The sequence below is a fragment of the Ailuropoda melanoleuca genome, chromosome 3 (assembly GCF_002007445.2).
Source record: "Ailuropoda melanoleuca isolate Jingjing chromosome 3, ASM200744v2, whole genome shotgun sequence".
Classification (NCBI taxonomy): Eukaryota; Metazoa; Chordata; class Mammalia; order Carnivora; family Ursidae; genus Ailuropoda; species Ailuropoda melanoleuca.
Window position 1 is genome coordinate 115,280,771 of NC_048220.1, and position 19,433 is coordinate 115,300,203.

The following is a 19,433-nucleotide window of genomic DNA, read 5'->3' on the forward strand; positions in this document are numbered from 1 at the left end:
GTATTTGTAACAGACAAAAAAATAATAATAATCATAATTAAATAGGTTGACCTTGTTCTTCCTCGGAAGAAATTCTTCCAAATTTGGAAGCCAACTCCAAAGAGAGCTTTCACTATTTAGAGAAAATATTTGTGAAGAAAATAGCCTGCCAGTTAATTTTTTAATGCTTTTAGTTTTGTTAACTTAAAAGAAAAATTGTTTATTCAATATGTGAAAAGTACTTGGCCTCATCTAAGTTCATCGTTGCTCAAATGCAGCGTAAGAGTGCTGTTAAATATATCAACATTGTACTGTCCTCTTGCTTATTTCTCCCTTTCTCTATAGGGCCCTCTTGTGCTTTCCAAAGTGTTATGAGATACCAATTCGTATGCTGATCATTTGCCCATGAAAAAGCCTCCTTTATTCATTGAAACAAGCTCTCTGCCGTTAAAATCAACTCAAAATGAAGGGGAAGGGCAAGATAGTAGACAAAGTATTTGGGAACCAGTGAAGCCTCATAAATTCCATTTTATGAATGGTCACTTATGCCACCTATGTGGAAAGCCAATCCTATCTAGCACATTAAATTCTTAGTTTACAGAAGTAGAAAGTGATCATTTTTATTTATAATATTGATCAGAAGGGATTTTTACACCATTTTATAATCAGTTTGATCTGTTGAAGTGCTATGTGTACTACATAGGCTATAAAAAGGACCCTCCTAAGACCTGAGACTGAACTAAGTAAATATTGCTTATTATTTCCTTTCATTCATTCGAGGGAGAGATATGGACATTGCAAGAGGGAAAGAAGTTGGGAAGAAGGAAGGACTGAACTATAACCACGTTATGCCTTGTTATTTTTCTAGGATCTCATGATTCCTTCAGCTTCTATATTGATGAAGCCTCACCAGTAGGGCCTGAACAACCAGAAACCGTCCAGAATTTTGTCTCTGTGTTTGGAACTGTAGCCAAAAAGCTGATGCGGAAATGGTTAGCCACTCAAACAATGAACTTTACTGGTCAGCTAGGCGCCGGGATCCGTTATTTTGATCTTCGAATTTCCACCAAGCCCAGAGACCCCGACAATGAACTCTACTTTGCTCATGGTTTGTTCAGTGCCAAAGTCAACGAAGGCCTTGAGGAGATCAATGCATTCCTCACAGACCACCATAAGGAGGTAGTATTCTTGGACTTCAACCATTTTTATGGGATGCAGAAATATCACCATGAAAAACTGGTCCAAATGCTGAAAGACATCTATGGAAACAAGATGTGCCCAGCAATTTTTGCCCAGGAAGTTAGTCTAAAGTACCTGTGGGAGAAAGACTATCAAGTGCTGGTCTTCTACCACAGCCCAGTGGCTCTGGAAGTGCCCTTTCTCTGGCCTGGCCAGATGATGCCAGCACCCTGGGCCAACACCACAGACCCGGAAAAACTGATCCAGTTTCTTCAGGCGTCCATCACCGAGAGAAGAAAGAAGGGCTCGTTTTTTATATCTCAGGTGGTGCTGACCCCCAAAGCTAGCACTGTGGTCAAAGGAGTGGCCAGCGGCCTCAGAGAAACTATCACGGAAAGGTAAGTGTCCTTAAGGTATCAGATAAAAAGCTTAAGGAATTTAACACATGTCCATATAGCCAGTAACAGACAGAGCTAAAATGCATACTCATGTGTATTAGTTTCCTAGGGCTGCCACACAACACACCACCAACTGGGTGGCTTGAAACAAAAGAAACTTACTATCTTCCAGTTCCAGAGGCTAGAAGTCTGAAATCAAGGTGTCAGCAAGGTCAATTCCTTCTGGTGACTTTGAGGGAGAATCTTTTCTATGCCTCCCCCCTAACTCTGGTGATGGTTGATAATCCTTGGCATTCCTTGGCATGTAGATTCATCATTCCAGGCTCTGCCTCCATCTTCACGTGGTGTTCTCTCCATATGTCTTTGTTTTCTCTTCTTATAAGGCCAGTCATATTGCATTAGGGCCCACCCTAATGATATCATCTTAATTATGTCTGTAAACACCCTGCTTCCAAATGGGCCACAGTGATGGGTACATGGGATCAAGGCTTCAACATATTTTTTTCTAGGACACAGATCAACACATAGCACCATGTATTTTGACTCCATGTCCAGTTATCTTTTCATAGCACTCCTTTTCACATTTGCTTAGCATTTTATAGATTACAAAGCCTTTTCTCTCCTGCTCTCAGACTCTTTTTATATACCTGATTCCATTTGATCTGCACAACAACCCTGGGAAGTAGATACTGTCTTACAGATAAAAATTGAGGTTCAGAGAAGTGAAATGTTTTGCTTAAGGCCAGTTACAATGAATGAGGAAACAAAGATCCGGATTCCATTCTTCTCCCTCTATATTCTATTCCTTACACTACATCGTAAGCAAGGATCACCCTCCAGAGTGTGGGTATTCCATTTGTCAAGCCCAGTCATACATGTTGGAGTGGTGATTACTTGTGAAGTATATAATTTGAGCAATCACCGAAGATCTCTAGCTCTTTCCCATGAGTGTAATACAACATGCAGAATTGTACATATTATTTATTCTTTTGAGTTAAAGTATTAAATAATGCAGGGATGCCTGGGTGGCCCACTCCATTAAGCATCTGCCTTCGGCTCAGGTCATGATTCCAGGGTCCCTGGATCAAGTCCCGCATTGGGCTCCTTGCTCAGCAGGCAGCGTGCTTCTCCCTCTGCCTGCCGCTCCCCCTGCTTGTGCTCTCTCTCTCTCTCTCTCTCAAATAAATAAATAAAATCTTTTAAAAAAAGAATTAAATAATGCAGATATGGTCTGAAGAGAAAATATAATTCTTATCAGACTCTTATCTTTAATTAATATTTTGAATTATGGTAAAGAGATATACCATACATGTTTTGCTCAAGGTCTCTGTAGGGAAAGACAAGGCTATAAGGGGAAAAGATTAGGAGATGAGATGGTCTGGATGCCCTCACAGCACAGCCCTTACAGTAGGGAATGGCAGTAGATGAGGCTTACAGCGGAACAGGAACACATTTGCAAGAAAGCCTTTAGCCAGGCTAAAGAAAAGATTTCAACCTGTGAACAATAGGGGGCTAGAAAATGGCGCTTATTGTCAAAGTGACTTGACCAGATCTGCATTTTAGATCATTGGTGTAGCTTGGAGGCAGAGGATTAGAGAGAGTGGACAGGGAAGAGGTGCTTGGAACTGCTTGGGCATGGTAATGCCAGCTAACCTAGGAAGGGAGGAAATACAGAAGGGGATGGTATGCCGCAGCAAAAATTAAGATCATTTGATGACAATTTAGCTATGAGGTATGATGGGAGAAAGGAGTTCGGGATCACGTTTCTTCTTGAGAAGTAGAAGGAGTGATGCAGACATTTACATAATCAGGAAACAAAGACACGGGGACTTAGGGAGGAGGTGGGGAGGCTTCAGTCAGTGTTACGCATCCAGTAGATGTGGCCAATTGATCATTAAGAATATAAGCCAACTCAAGTGGCAGTTATTGGCATTTTTTGGCAGTGAAAGCCACAAGCCATTGGAGTTGAAGGGTTCCTCCATACAGAATCATAACTTCCATCTGTTATTCAGATACTAGCTGAATTCAGAACAGCTTCCTGTTCTTCAAAATTTTAAACGCAATCCCTAGCTCTTCATTGTACACTCTATGCAAGTATAAGGCCTTCGCTAGGATTTCTGCTCATGTCTATATTTCTTACCTTCTTATGGTATGAGCCCACACTGCTTCTGGATTACATCATTTTCCATANTTCCCTCTCTCTCTGGCTGTCTCTATCTCTGTCGAATAAATAAATAAAATCTTTAAAAAAAAAAAAAAGAATATAAGCCAACTCAAGTGGCAGTTATTGGCATTTTTTGGCAGTGAAAGCCACAAGCCATTGGAGTTGAAGGGTTCCTCCATACAGAATCATAACTTCCATCTGTTATTCAGATACTAGCTGAATTCAGAACAGCTTCCTGTTCTTCAAAATTTTAAACGCAATCCCTAGCTCTTCATTGTACACTCTATGCAAGTATAAGGCCCTTCGCTAGGATTTCTGCTCATGTCTATATTTCTTACCTTCTTATGGTATGAGCCCGCACTGCTTCTGGATTACATCATTTTCCATAAGGTGATGGATTTGATTGTCCCATGTGGCTTGTCCATGTCCCTGTAGAACTGGAGAGACATGAAACTTGCTTCTTGCTCAATTTCCACAATGGTTTTTAGACTTTATTGAGGATTTGAGGCAAAAAGGTAGGTTTTATAATTATAGTGATACATATCATTTAAAATTGAATTTTAGAATTGTCTGTGAGTATAAACATTCTGGCCTGGGATATCTTACCCCGATGGCATCTATATCATTTTAACCCCATCCTCAGTTCTTGTGGCTGAAACTTCTCTTCCACTTCCTTCTTTTTGTCTTTTTCTCATCTCTTTTCTTCCGCTACCCCCACATTGTCTTGGAGATTCCACATTCTAGCTTATTGTGCCAAATTATTCACCTCTCTTCTGGTCCTGAGGCTCAGCTAGTCCCATCAGAGTATTCACCAAACCAAGAAGGCTTTCTGTTTAATAGCACCACCTTCTACAGAAGTTCATTGTTTTGGTAAATAACAACTTACCTCCTCTCTTACCCCTTTAAAAATGAGGGAGTTACAGTATATACACATAAGAATGTGTTGTTCTAAACCACACCCCACACAGGCCCCAGATTTTGAGGAATTCCTGAGGACCCATTAGAAGTGGGGAAGAGGCAGGAGGGGTCTGAGACTCAGCCAACTCCAATATTCTTTATTCTCACTACATCTTTAATGAAGGAAGCTTCCTTTCTAAAATTTCACACCTTGGGCATGAAAGGAGACTTCCCATAGCCCTCCCAGCCTTACCTTCTGTTGCCTAATTCTATATTTAGGAAAACATTTTCCATATAATATGCCTGCTTTGCATTTGGCCAAGAACCATACCATGGTATACCAAAGGTATACCAAGGCCATACCTTTACCTGTGTAGGGAATAGCCTTTGGGTAGTCAAGAAGAAAAATCTACTCAAGGAATAGATGACTTTCTTTTTCTCTCTTATGACATTTCATGCAGCTAGGTCTTTGCAAGTTATAAGTTGAACTGCTCTCTGATTACTTATGCTATAGTACCAGATTAGTAAAGCAGGATTTGTGGGGAAAATATCAAATAAGAAAGTGCTGAAAATTATATATCTACACAACTCTCTCAAAATATTCACAGTCTTTAGCATATAAAAGACACTAACAAGCATTTTAGTGAAGAATCTTATTTAAATTGAACTAATGCAATGCTATGCAAGCACTTAATTTTTTTTCAGATAGCACTTATTAACAACACATGGAACTCATTTTGAAAAACTGTCCTCAGGCATCTGCTCTAATTCAGAACTTTTCACTTGCCTCTGGCTTTGTTCTCTGGAATAGTAGAGCTACGTCATTGAGAAGAGGAAGAGACACTGAGGGTGGGGGAAATGGTAGGAAGAAAAAATTTAATAAATTCAAATGAAGACCCTATAGGTAGAATCAATTTTTTCTTCTCTCTAGGATTACGCAAATTACTTGCAAACGATCTGCAAATATATCTGAACCTGGCCAGGATGAACAGAGTTTGCCTCAGAAGTACTAGAAAGACCTCCTTGTAAACAAATTGCAATGCTTGTATTCTGCACGTGGTATATACCAGTGAAACTCGGGTTTTGTTTTGATTTGATTCGACATATTTCGGCCTTCTGGGTGAGGGTTATAGGAAAAGGTCATTGTCAGTCCTTGGATGGTGCCTTGCAAAGGTAATTTACTTACATCTGAAAGAGTCAGTGAAAGAACACTTGATTCCCCAAGGACATAGTGCTTCTCTTTTCTCATCAAGTGATAAAGCCCATGAAGATGACTTTCTGCCATTTTCCTCTTGCTATTGTGCACAAAGCTGCTCATTCAGAAAGTCATATGTTAACACCAAAAGATGTAATGAGACTCTCCTTTGCCACCAAAGGAGAAGTTACTAGGTGATTTTAAGACCTCTCTGTTCCTTAAGTATTTTCATCTGCAAAATTTGGCGTTTGAACTAGACTATCTCCAAGATACTTTCCAGTTCTAAAATCCTACAATTCTAAGATCCTGCATTTGACTAGTTTCTTTATAATTTTTTATTATGCCTAATAGTTGGGCTAACAAAACTGTGAGCACATGCATTTAGAAAACAGTGTTTGAAGGTGTGGGTGGCTTTCAGGGAAACTAAAGTCAGCCTTCATTCAGGTAGTGTAGCTTTCAATCTGGCCACTGGTTCCAAATACTGCAGATGCGTTTTCCACATTTTAGCAATGCCAAAAGACACAGATTTTTATTTCTTAAAGACCTATTTTTAATTTATTTTTCAAACACCAGCTTTTGCACCTCACCCCCACGGAATTCACACATTCTTAAAAAGAAGGTGTGCAACTTGAGTCAAGTCCTTCCCTAATTTGTGGAGGTTTATTAAATTATAGGTTTTGTTAGTTAAAAAAAAAAAATTGGTTAGACCACCTGTCAGAATATTCAAGGAGCAATGCATCTTGGCAAGTAAATTGGTGCTGAATTAATTTAGACAACGTTTATACAGGCCAACAATTTAGATGATGATGATGGTGATGATGGTGATGATGGTGATGATGCTGATGATGGTGATGATGGTGATGATGCTGATGATGGTGATGATGCTGATGATGGTGATGATGGTGGCGGTGATCATCTATTTTAAGTGTTCCATATCTGTTTAATACTGTGCTAACTGCCCTGGCCATTTTCTCTCATCATCACAGTCACTGCCTTGAGGATAAGGTAGAATTTTTAGGATGTAATTGGTTGTTGGTTGGTCATTAATAAGCATCAATATGACCCAGCTGGGAAAATGAAGGCAACTATATTTGTTAAGCTGACATCATATGCCAGGCAAGGTGCTACGTGCTTTCCGTGAGTTGTACACATTCAATCCTCCATCCAACAAGGTAGGTACTATTAGATACATTAGAGTTGAAAAACTGAGCCTCAGAAATGTCTAGTACCTTGCTCAAAATTCCCATATTAGTTTAGCAAAGCCAGGATTATTATTTGGGTGTGTTTGACTCCAAGTTCTATGCTTCCTCCTGAAAACCAGGTAAAATTCACATTTCTTAGTAGTGGGTACATGTAATATGTTATCTGTCTTCTTGGAAGACAGAGTTAGGTCCAGGGGTTTGGGAAGGTCAAGTATGCCACAGTTGGGATGGGCAAGGCTATGAGAAGAGCAGATTTGAAGTGTGTGGCTTTTCCTCAAGAAAGCAAACCCAGGTAGAATGCTGTCATGGGGGCTCATGGAAGCAGCACCACCAAATAACAGAAAGGAAAGGAACTTAAAGTGACTTGGCTTAATCCTCCTTGCCTTGTGCTTACTGCCCATTTGACTGTTTCCATCGGGCAAGGAAATTGAGGCCAGAGTTATGCTAAGTGATTGCTCAAGTAACAGAGGTAACTTGTGGCAAAGATGGGATTAAATCCAGGTCTCTCAGTTTATAGGCAGAATTCTGTCCTCGAGACACCTTAGGGAGGGATGAGGACAGAGGATGACAGGAAGACTGGAAAGGACCAGAGAACATCAGGCTGCAGGGACCAGCATGGGCCTCTCAGTGGGCACCAGGTGCAACATTACAAGGTAGCCTGGAACCTTGCCTGGAGGAGTCAGAGGTCGGGCCTGGGGATGGGCCATGGATTTTGTGTGGGTCTGGCCTTTCCTGGGCTCTCTCTGCCTCATGAGCACAATAAACTCTAATATTTCCATCTAATGGGGACACACCCCAGTTCACAACCACATCTCAAACAACACTTATGCTGTCCAGTTTACCCAGTCGCTGCCTGAACCCAGCAGATGTGGGCTGCTCTGGTAAGATGTTCACCTGCAGCACCAGTCCTCTCAGGAGTTTCAGGGAACTCACGAAGGTGGAGACTCAGCCTGGTTCAAAGGCAGCTCAGGTTGATGTGAGAGAGCTCCTGTCTCCATGACGAGAAGCTTCCTGGCTCTGCCCCCTGGGCCATGTCCCCAGTAGGTCAGTGCACCCGTGGAACAGCTGATAATGGATTAGGCTGTTCAGTAAAAGGGAAAGCTGCCTCCTCAGGCTACATATGCCTACAGAGAAAGAATATCAAGGAGACTGTGGAAGATCAGTATTAGGATAATCCTTGTTTGTAAGATGCTTTCAACATAAGATTTAATTTCTTCAACATGTAGTAATTGGAAGCCTTATTTGTTCAACAGGTATTATTCTCAATTTGCAATTTAAGAAACTGAAGGTCAGAAATGCTAAATAATTTGTTCAGCTGAGACTTGAACCAGTGCTACGATCAATTCAAAATCTAGGCCCTTCGAACCACTAGAAAGAGGAGTTTGGCTCATGAATCAGAAGGAAGCTCCAGAAAGCAAGCCTTTTCTGAGCCCAAGGCTTGGCAAAGGGTCCGTGCTGATGGAGAGTTTGTTCAAATGCAGGTTCCTGGGCACTGCCCTAGAGATTCTGATTCACGATTCTGTGGCTCAGGGTTTTAAATTTCTTTTTTTCCCCCAAGATTTTACTTAAATTCAAGTTAGTTAACATATAGTGTAGTATTCGATTCAGGAATAGAATTTAGTGATTCACCACTTACATATAAACATCCCAAATGCCCTCCTTAATCCCTACCCTCCATCCCCCTCCCCTCCAGCAATCCTGTTTGTTCTCTATAGTTAAGAGTCTTTCATGGTTTGCCTCCCTCTCTCTTTTTATGTTATTTTATTTTTCCTTCCCTTCCCCTATGTTCATCTGTTTTGTTTCCTAAATTCCACATATGAGTGAAATCATATGGTGTTTGTCTCTCTCTGACTGACTTATTTCACTTAGCATAATACATTCTAGCTCCAGCCACATTGTTGCAAATGGCAAGATCTCATTCTTTTTTTGATGACTGAGTCATATTCCATTGTATTTATATATACCCCATCTTTATCCATTCATCAGTCAATGGACACTTGGGGCTCTCTCCAGAGTTTGGCTGTTGTGGACACTGCTGCTATATGGGCACGTGCTCCCCAGTGTTTAGTGCAGCTCTATCAGAATGTTACAGTTCTAACAGACCCCAGGTGAGCCCTTCTTTGAGTAACAAGCTGCACCTCAACCACCCCCAGCAACACATAAACTTGGTTTTAGGAAACCTGGAAAGAGTTAACCCCAAGATTTGTCAGTCCCTTTCCAAAAGCAGGTTCAGAATTCTTCCTTAAATCTCAGCCATGACTTCTCTACCCACAGACCCCACCAGATTGGTTCTGTCACTAAAGCAGAGCTGCCCATCACTGATTTCCAAAAACCGATCCTCTGCTGTTCTCTCTCGTGCATCGCCTCTCCCATGTCACACAGCTCCCTCCTGGGATGCTGGTGCTGCAGGAGCATGGCCAAGTCTTTGGGGAGGGAATCTCCGCTCCCCTGGGCTCAGAAGCACATTCCTTTGCAGAAGCCTTAGTAACTTTGAGACTCAGTGTCTCCCACCAGAACCGATGAATATTACAGCACTTTGCAACCCGATGGCCTCCCCAGTCCTGATTTCAAACGATAAAAAAGAAGATTCTATAACAACTTCCCACCATGAGGCCATGTGATACAAGAGTGACTTCAGCCTGGCTCCTGCTGGGGTATGTCAGGAGGGAGGGCTGTCTATAACTCTCTCTGTTTTCACAACTTTTGACCTAAGAACTTTTAAAGCCAGAGTTTACATAAAAGCTCTTTCTCTTCTTCAATCTGCTGATGTTGTGTGATTAAAGTACAGGTGAATACAGGCAGGCACCTTTCATCGTCTGTGTCAGGAGAGTCAAAGACCAGAGAGAACGCAAAGCTGTTGGGAAGTCAGATGCCCATTCAGTGCCTGGTGAGGATATGTGTGTGTGTGTGTGTGTGTGTGTGTGTGTGTGTGAGAGAGAGAGAGAGAGAGAGAGAGAGAGAGAAGAAGAGAGAGGGAAGGTGTATGTGTCCAGCTGCGTGTGTGAGAGAGGAAGTGTGTGTAGGGAGGAGGGAGGGAAAATATATATACTTTTCTAAAAAGCATGGCATAGGATAGAGGTTCACCCACTTTAATCTCTCTGGATATCAGTTTTCTTATGGGGAATTGCTGGGCAGATTGAATTTAACATCTGAAAAGGAGCTAGCCTAGTGAGTAGCTGGAACTCACAAAAAGCTGAGAGCAGATGGGTTGATGGCAGGCAGATTAAGATTAAGACGGAGGGTCCAGCAGCAGGGGTGTTTAGTCAGTCAGGTTGTCGCACAATCATTTGGGGACCTCAGCCAGTGCCTGAAGGGAGAGGGAGGCTTGTTTTGGACTTGAAATGAACCGTAAGATGTATTGTCAGTAGACGAGCCAGTAAGTGGTGTCTGATTCAAGAAGAGAGGAGGCCCGGATGTGGGCAGCGCGGGCCACCTACTCAGGTACAAGGACGAGGACTTCGGGGCCCGCTCTCCCTTTCTGCCGTGTGCACGCAGGCCTCCTGAAGTGGAGTGCAAGTCCGTTCTGCTGGAAGCTCATCCGGGGGGAACAGCTCCACTCTGGAGAAACCTGATTTAAAACCGAGGGAAGAGGAAGCATTGCCAAATCACCAGACACAGATGCGTAGTTGAACGTGCTGAGCTTACTTGTTGCCGAGAAGAAGAATGTGTGCCCTTGGGAACCGTGAGAATGCCAGTGTGAGAGTGTTGTTGGGAGGGACTTCTAAGCCCTGTAGAATTGGGCTGACTTGGGGGAAAGTTTAAGGAAACAGAGGTTCTCTCTAGATTGGAAGCTGTCGGAAAGCAAGGTTAGTTCTATACGTGGGTACCTCTACAAGTCTTCCCTGTAGGGCTAGGGAGGGTAAACTACTGGTAAAGGAGTCAGGCTCGTTTACTTCAGTCTAGAGAAGTGGATGTTTGGTTACTTTGTGGGTGACCTTGTTTTTGTGCTTAGACAAAATTACAAAGTATCCTTTTCTATCTCCCTGTCTCAGGATCTCAAGTAACCTTGTCTGAGACCCCTATTCTGGGAGATTGTTCATGTCCGACAGGAGAATAATGGGGCCTCGTTGTGAGTGTCAGGCCAGCTTCCTAATGTCAGGGGTTGCTTTTAAGTTTCTTTTTGCCCTTTCCAGTACAATGCAAGGAAGAAATATCACTTGTTTCCATTTGCTTTGAAAGCCTTTGGAGTGAATTAGGCTTTCCCTGTGCTTTTCCTTTGCTGTTGTTTTTCTGAAACAAACGAGGGAAGCTATAACTGTGCGGAAGCCCAGACCATTTTGATAAGGAAGCCAATCAAAGAGTTGGTGACATCCTAGCCCAGGGCTTGTCTACTGAAAATGCAAACTCTTCACATTGAGCCGTATTGACAATCAGCTTGATACTCTTCCGCTGGAGTCTTGAATTTCTGCCTCTCTCTCTGGGCAAGGGTTGGAATCCCAGGTGGTAGCTCTCAAAGGGGTTGGGGGTGAGAAAGAAATGTGAGAACACGACATTTTGAAAAGGGAATTGCTGATTCCTTAATATTTGTGAACATTCCAACTTCCCAGAATTCCACAGCTCATTCAGGGCACAAAGAAGCAGGAGGTGAGAGTCAACTGTCACATTTACAGATGAATTGTTTTCTTGCCCTTTTTGGCAGGGGGAAGCATATTTGTCTTGGCCTTGCTTGAATGGGTGCCCCCGAAGGCTAATTTGTTGGCTATTCTTGGTAGACCCAGCTTTGGGTGACTGATCTACTCATTACCGAGGGTGACTCTGACAAGTATGAATACTTATCTAAGTGAGGTGTATAAGCTAAATCCTCTCTGTCAGAAGATAAAAGGATGAGGAGCTGCTTTACCCCGCCCCACCCAACCGGAATTGTTACATAAAGCTCGAGTAACTGACTAACAGCACTTTAGGCAATGACATCGCAGTTTTTAATTTATCACGTTCAGTTGATAAAATAGTTTCTTCCATTATATTTCAATATAACAACAATTTAAGAAGCTGGAAATATGACATTTTCTCAGACTATCTGGCCTCAGCATTTCAGAAGAAAATACTATCTTCATTGGCTGCAGGCACTAAATACGCGGCTTCGCGGGATAGAGCACAAATCTTCCGGCTCTTGATCGGTATGTCTGGGATTATTGCCTTGCTAATTAATTTATTTTAAAGTACTAAAAATAATTAGACAAGAATAGTTAGAAACTTGCTTGTCGTAATTAATTTTTTTTTCAGAAATCACAAGTATAGCTTGCATTTTTACTTTAAAATATTCCTTCTTCCCACCCCCTCATCACTTATTTCCCTGTGGTCTCAGCTGTTAAAAGAAAAGAAGCTTACGAGTTGTTTCTGGAGCTGTGACATCCTTGCGTGAAGGAGCGGTATGTGGCAGTGAGACTGTAATGTGTGATTTCATTAGTGAATGCTAAAAGCACAGGCTGCCCTTTGGAAATGTATGGGAGATTTGGTAAAAAAAAAAAAACAAAACAAAAACTGAGCGAATTCACCGTGTAGCTGCCTCTTACGTGAATACTAAGCAGAAATGCTGTTGCCAATGTGACTTAAATAAGGTTCAAAAACGAACCAGTCAGGAGAATAAATAACACAATAACGAGTTTCTCATGAATATACATTTTTCAGACTTTTTGGTTCATCTTTGAAGAGTTGAATTTAGATAGCCTGTTTCTCCAGGTAAAGTACGTGTAAGAAGTAGCTTGTAGTGAATCTTGGTTAGATCACTCAGTCTAAGTTCAGTCTGTTAACAGACACCATATGCTGATTTGGGGGAGATATGATAAATCTATTGCTAAAAAATAGCCTGGAAACCTAGTTTTATTCCTGTCTTGGTTTTACATTTACTGGTTAGCAGTTGAAGGTTTATTTAATGAATTTGACCCTCAGGCTGAAGAATTTCACACCTTTGTACACACACACCTCATTGCCACTGGGTGCTTACACTTTACCCACGTGGCTAAGCAGCCCCCAAACGGGATATGGCCAAGGACCCTTGTATCTGATAGTGACTGAGAGAATCCTTAATGCCATGAACACGAGTGGGGACATTTTGATGTCTCCGTGACGTGGGCTGTGCAAATGAAATCTTGTTCAATGTTCTACCATTTTCTGCTCCAACTAGCATTAGGTAGCCAGCTTTAGATTGAAAAGGTGGTTTGTATGTTTGTGTGTGTGTGTGTGTGCTGAAAGGGTAAGAAAGAAGTAATGAAAGTAAGTAGAAATCTACTTTTCTCTCAGCACCTGTGAGAGTACATTGCTTTATTCCTGCTCCATGAGAAGAGTTTCACATGCAATGCGTCCTTATCTTCCAGTTGAGGGTAGAGAAAATACTCAAATACCAAGTGTGGTATTCTCTCACCTAATTTCAAGATTGTTCTGGAACATGCATTTACATTCTTTCAGCTTGCTCTAGACCTTACATTTTCTTTAGTGTTATTCTTGAGGTATTTCNGGACTTGAAGTGCAGATAGGAGAGGCATGGTGTAGTGTCTTATAAAATATTGCCTCCTGATCCTTAGGTTACAAGGCAATCTTTTTAGAATTTGAGATTTATATAAGAGACAGAATTAAAGAATGGTACGTGACAGAATTTGTAACTGAGTACGAACATTTTGACTTGTAGATTTCATATGCCATAGGAGCTCAAAAGAAGGAAAGATGATAGCATTGACTTACCTGATATCTCAGGACAATAATACACTGACCTTTCCCACCCTTTTCCGTTCCTCAAAACATTGTACTGTTGTGCTCAAATATCAAAAGTATATCTATTTTCTTTACTCAAATGTGATATACTTTTGTGGTTCTCCAATTATTGACCATTGACAATGGTAAAAGCATCTTTTCTAAGGTAGAAAATTCTGCTCGGGTTTGAGAACATTTCCAGATAATAATGTTCAGACTAGGCCAACAAGTGAGAGTTCCATGACGGCTTGAAAGACCCAACCACAGACACTCAACGCTTTGCGTGTTTATCTGTGTTAGTGATGGCTATTTTTGAGAGAAGGGAAAACAAAGCTACTATGTGAAAGGATTTTCTTTTGACCACAAAATTCAGCAAGTCCCCTGCGAAAGCTTGGTAATGACATGTTACATATCTTATTTTTAAAAATTTGAGGTAGAAAAATATGCTCTTAGGCTTGACACTCTGTCCTTNAATAACACAATAACGAGTTTCTCATGAATATACATTTTTCAGACTTTTTGGTTCATCTTTGAAGAGTTGAATTTAGATAGCCTGTTTCTCCAGGTAAAGTACTTGTAAGAAGTAGCTTGTAGTGAATCTTGGTTAGATCACTCAGTCTAAGTTCAGTCTGTTAACAGACACCATATGCTGATTTGGGGGAGATATGATAAATCTATTGCTAAAAAATAGCCTGGAAACCTAGTTTTATTCCTGTCTTGGTTTTACATTTACTGGTTAGCAGTTGAAGGTTTATTTAATGAATTTGACCCTCAGGCTGAAGAATTTCACACCTTTGTACACACACACCTCATTGCCACTGGGTGCTTACACTTTACCCACGTGGCTAAGCAGCCCCCAAACGGGATATGGCCAAGGACCCTTGTATCTGATAGTGACTGAGAGAATCCTTAATGCCATGAACACGAGTGGGGACATTTTGATGTCTCCGTGACGTGGGCTGTGCAAATGAAATCTTGTTCAATGTTCTACCATTTTCTGCTCCAACTAGCATTAGGTAGCCAGCTTTAGATTGAAAAGGTGGTTTGTATGTTTGTGTGTGTGTGTGTGTGCTGAAAGGGTAAGAAAGAAGTAATGAAAGTAAGTAGAAATCTACTTTTCTCTCAGCACCTGTGAGAGTACATTGCTTTATTCCTGCTCCATGAGAAGAGTTTCACATGCAATGCGTCCTTATCTTCCAGTTGAGGGTAGAGAAAATACTCAAATACCAAGTGTGGTATTCTCTCACCTAATTTCAAGATTGTTCTGGAACATGCATTTACATTCTTTCAGCTTGCTCTAGACCTTACATTTTCTTTAGTGTTGTTCTTGAGGTATTTCTTTCACAATTTAGTTGTGAAAATTTTTTTTCCTGTCCCAATGTTGCATGGCTTATTTTATTTGTGATATTTTGAGGTTTTTCTCTGTCTATGACTCTTGCTAAAAAATTCAAATAGAGCTTAGATATGGTGGGATAGAGAGGGGAAGAAAATTGTGTAACCCACTTAGTAAGTAGGATGTTTTTAGGCTATGGGTTTAGAAAATTTTAATTTCTGTTTTTCATGGTGGACCAAAGTAGTCTTTCTCAGAGTTCCAGCTCAAGAATCCACCCATCCTTTGAATCCAGCCAGTCACTCCACCAACAAGAACATATTAAGGTCATGCGTGGACTTGAAGTGCAGATAGGAGAGGCATGGTGTAGTGTCTTATAAAATATTGCCTCCTGATCCTTAGGTTACAAGGCAATCTTTTTAGAATTTGAGATTTATATAAGAGACAGAATTAAAGAATGGTACGTGACAGAATTTGTAACTGAGTACGAACATTTTGACTTGTAGATTTCATATGCCATAGGAGCTCAAAAGAAGGAAAGATGATAGCATTGACTTACCTGATATCTCAGGACAATAATACACTGACCTTTCCCACCCTTTTCCGTTCCTCAAAACATTGTACTGTTGTGCTCAAATATCAAAAGTATATCTATTTTCTTTACTCAAATGTGATATACTTTTGTGGTTCTCCAATTATTGACCATTGACAATGGTAAAAGCATCTTTTCTAAGGTAGAAAATTCTGCTCGGGTTTGAGAACATTTCCAGATAATAATGTTCAGACTAGGCCAACAAGTGAGAGTTCCATGACGGCTTGAAAGACCCAACCACAGACACTCAACGCTTTGCGTGTTTATCTGTGTTAGTGATGGCTATTTTTGAGAGAAGGGAAAACAAAGCTACTATGTGAAAGGATTTTCTTTTGACCACAAAATTCAGCAAGTCCCCTGCGAAAGCTTGGTAATGACATGTTACATATCTTATTTTTAAAAATTTGAGGTAGAAAAATATGCTCTTAGGCTTGACACTCTGTCCTGCCTGCTGTATGTGCCAAGATATATTCCTTTGTTATCAGAAGTACGTATCAATGGAGTACATTCCTTCACTTATTGAATTAACTTGACAAGGGAGCCACCTTTGGGACTGACTTCTGAAAGACAGCTGAGAAGCAACTTCTGACAACTATGGTTGATCTTTGCACTATTTTTTCCTCTCTTCCTTCTCAGTTTTGCAATGAAAAGGGACAATTTTATAGCAACTTGGCAAAACGGTAGTGCAGGAAGTCCCAGCTGTTCTTGCCCCAGCTGCCTGCGAGATCTAATAACATAGGGTGGGAATAGCACATCTCCCAGAAGAGTGCACACATTTTAGGTTGCTTTAATTTTCCTGCCAATTAGATGTTTAAGATGCCAAATGTATCTCCAGGCAACCTCTGTGACAATTTAGTACCCTTTGGTAAAGGCGCAGAAGGCAAAGAAAGATTTTCAAGTGGCAAATAGCAAGGAAAACATTTACTCTTTCATCACCAAAGAAAAGGGCATGTGCGTACCTGTGGAGACACGAGGACGCAGGCAAGCTTAGTAACACTGCCACTACTGAAGGCTGCGAAGGAGCCCAGGAGTCAGAATTCTCAGCCAAGGGCAGGATTTCTTAGCTCAGAACTGGCATTTTAGACAGGGTGGTTCTTTGCGGGGAGGGAGTGTCCTGTGCGCTCTAAAATGCCCGGCAGCATCCCTAGCCTCTGCCACGCGACTCCAGTAGCACCTTGCCCCCCAGTCACAGCAGTCCAGAACGTCTCCAGATATTGCCAAATACTACCCCCCACCCTGTGTCCGTGTGTGTGTGTGTGTGTGTGTGTGTGTGTGTGTGTGTGTGTGTGAAAATTCCCTCTCGTAGAAAACCACTGGCCTAGAGCAGCCATTGCACAAAAGATCTGTGAAGCTATTTTTCCTGGAGCTCTATTCCTTTCCTTGTTAAACAAATGATGCCAACTGCTCGGGGATTAGGGAAACATAAAATATTTAGTTATATGTCTTGTGGGGTTTTTTTGGTCTAAACGAATATGCCAAAATTTATACATTTTCAGGGTCTGCTGCCTTCAGATTAGTCACCTTGGGAATTTACGGATCCATCCAAGGGATACCGAAGCACTTTTCAGACTAGTTTTAGTGGGGGTAAATCTTCGTCTTTTCAGGGTGAATTGGTTTTTGAAACCACCTAAACTCAGAGCCAAGTTTAGTAAATAAGGTGGGTGAGCAAAGCTGATGAATGCTGTTTGGAGTCAAAATCCAAGTGGTACAATAATGAGGTTGGTTTTTCTTCTGTGCCTCATGAACATACTCTGAAGGTAATTTCAATAGAAGAGCTATAAAAAGATTTTGAGTCATCCTACCATTGATGGGATAAGTGAACAATTATCTCCACAGGTAACAATTCTGAATGATGGCTCACTTTCAGCTTGTAAGTTCTAGGGTGTGTGTTATAAAAAGAACATCCCACGTCTTTAGAGACATACCTCATAGAATAAAGTAGTGTAAGAGAAAATATTCTTGATTCTTGAAAATAATATCTGTCTTTAAATATGTTTATTATTATTTGTATTATGTCGATTAAACCATAGATTTTTATAGAGCGTTTACTGAGTCTGTGCTAAGTGCCTGACTTCAGAATGACTAAGATACAGTCCCTGGTTCTCAAGGGGGTTACTTTCTAGTGGGGAGACATATTCATGAGCAGTTTATTTCAACATAGTGTGGTAAGTGCTAAGATAAACCAGAAGCAGATGCTTACTGGTTTCTGAACCCAGCACTGCCATTTACTAACTATTTATGTAAGCTGAAAGAAGTCAATTTCATCTGCTTCAGGTTCCTGATCTTGTAAAGTAAAGACATCGACTAGCCTTTTTCCCCTCTTCTGGCATCAACACTCTAATTCTATGATAACAGTGACAATTTCCAAGGGCAACGTATTGCAACGTTTTGTAGGGGAAATCTAATCATATGATATCTAAACACTAACCTTTAGTTTCATTTGAATTATTACTAAAACAGGAAGAAATTCCCAATTAGATGTTCATGAACACCAACTCTTGGGAGACCTGACCTGTTACGGGTAGTTCGTTATTAAAGAGTGATTGTAAACCAAATGAATTATACTTTCTTTCTCCTGAACTGTGCAGGGTTATAATGAGTTATATGTAGCTGTGGTTGACCAGAAGTTGCTGTATCTTAGGAAAATGGTAAGCTGTGGAAAGTGAAGTGAAATATTTATCTTTAAAAATCAACTCTTAAATCCTTTGTTATTCGAATCAATGCATTATTAGAAAAAATGAGTGCTGGCCATAAACCTAGGTTCAAGTTTGTGTGATTTTCAGGGTGTCAGTTTCTGACCTCAACATTCTCAACTGTAAGATGAAGTAATTGGAATGAGAAGTTATATTTTTGAATAACTACAGTAGACATGTCTGTTCTCATTTTAGGCCTCTTAATGTTGAATGATGCAGATATTTTCATTTCTATTTTATATGTGGAAAAAAAGGAAAAAAGGAGGCTTAGCAAAGTAAACCAACTCACACAGCCTTACACAGCATCTATGGCAGAGCTGGATACAAACATATGTCTGCCCGATTTCAGAGTCTGTGTTTCTTTTTTAAGCCCCTACACATCACTCCACGCTCTAAATTGTTTCTGATTAAGTTCTGAAATTGTATGATTTTTTTCACAAGGAACCCAAAGCAGTCATATGAAAGTACCATATTTACCAACAAGTGCAAAATGAAAGAGAAGAAAATGTTTCCATCTACTTCCAAATTCAGGAATTTTAAATAACAAACAACTTAAAAGTCCTGTCAGAAGAGTAGCTTTTCCCAACATGTGAAAATGGCTTCCAGTGAGTGCCATTGATTCCTACCCAGAATATTTTAAATTTCCGATGCTTCAGGGATCAAGGAAAAGGCAATCCATTTTCAGATTATCTCCTTTGGCTAGTATGCTAACTGACATGGTAACATCAAAATAACCGTGGGGTTCTGTTGGGTAGCTTGCCCAAAAGGCAGACACCTCCATCTCCAGTTCTAAACTTTCATCCGTGAGGAACCTTGGTGATTCAAGTGTTTGTATATTGCAATTGTGAGAGTTAGTTCAAGATTAAAATAGTCAATTAAATGAAATATCCCTTTTAACTATATTACTTTTTATGTTGTAGATTAAGAAAAAAAGTTGCAGTGAATTATAGAGCTAGGGATTAGCAAGAGCCCTCAGATGTGGCTTCCAGCAGAGAGTGGCAAAGCAGTCTATCCGTTCACTTCTTCATTCCTCCATTTATTCTCCATCCAGGGAATGAGTGAGATAGATTCTCTTGTTCATTCCATTAGGCATCTTGTTTATGTTTTCTGTGTAATT

At 40.8% G+C, this 19,433-nt stretch overlaps 1 protein-coding gene across 1 annotated transcript in view; it reads left to right on the forward strand.

The window, feature by feature from the left end:
• The window catches only part of PLCXD3 (phosphatidylinositol specific phospholipase C X domain containing 3), a 174,207-nt gene that overhangs the window by 117,957 nt on the left and 36,817 nt on the right, over positions 1-19,433 (forward strand). Inside the window, exon 2 of the mRNA XM_034656965.1 lies at positions 848-1,556. Within this exon, the coding sequence (XP_034512856.1) occupies positions 848-1,556 (709 nt within the window). The remainder of the gene's footprint in view (positions 1-847; positions 1,557-19,433) is intronic.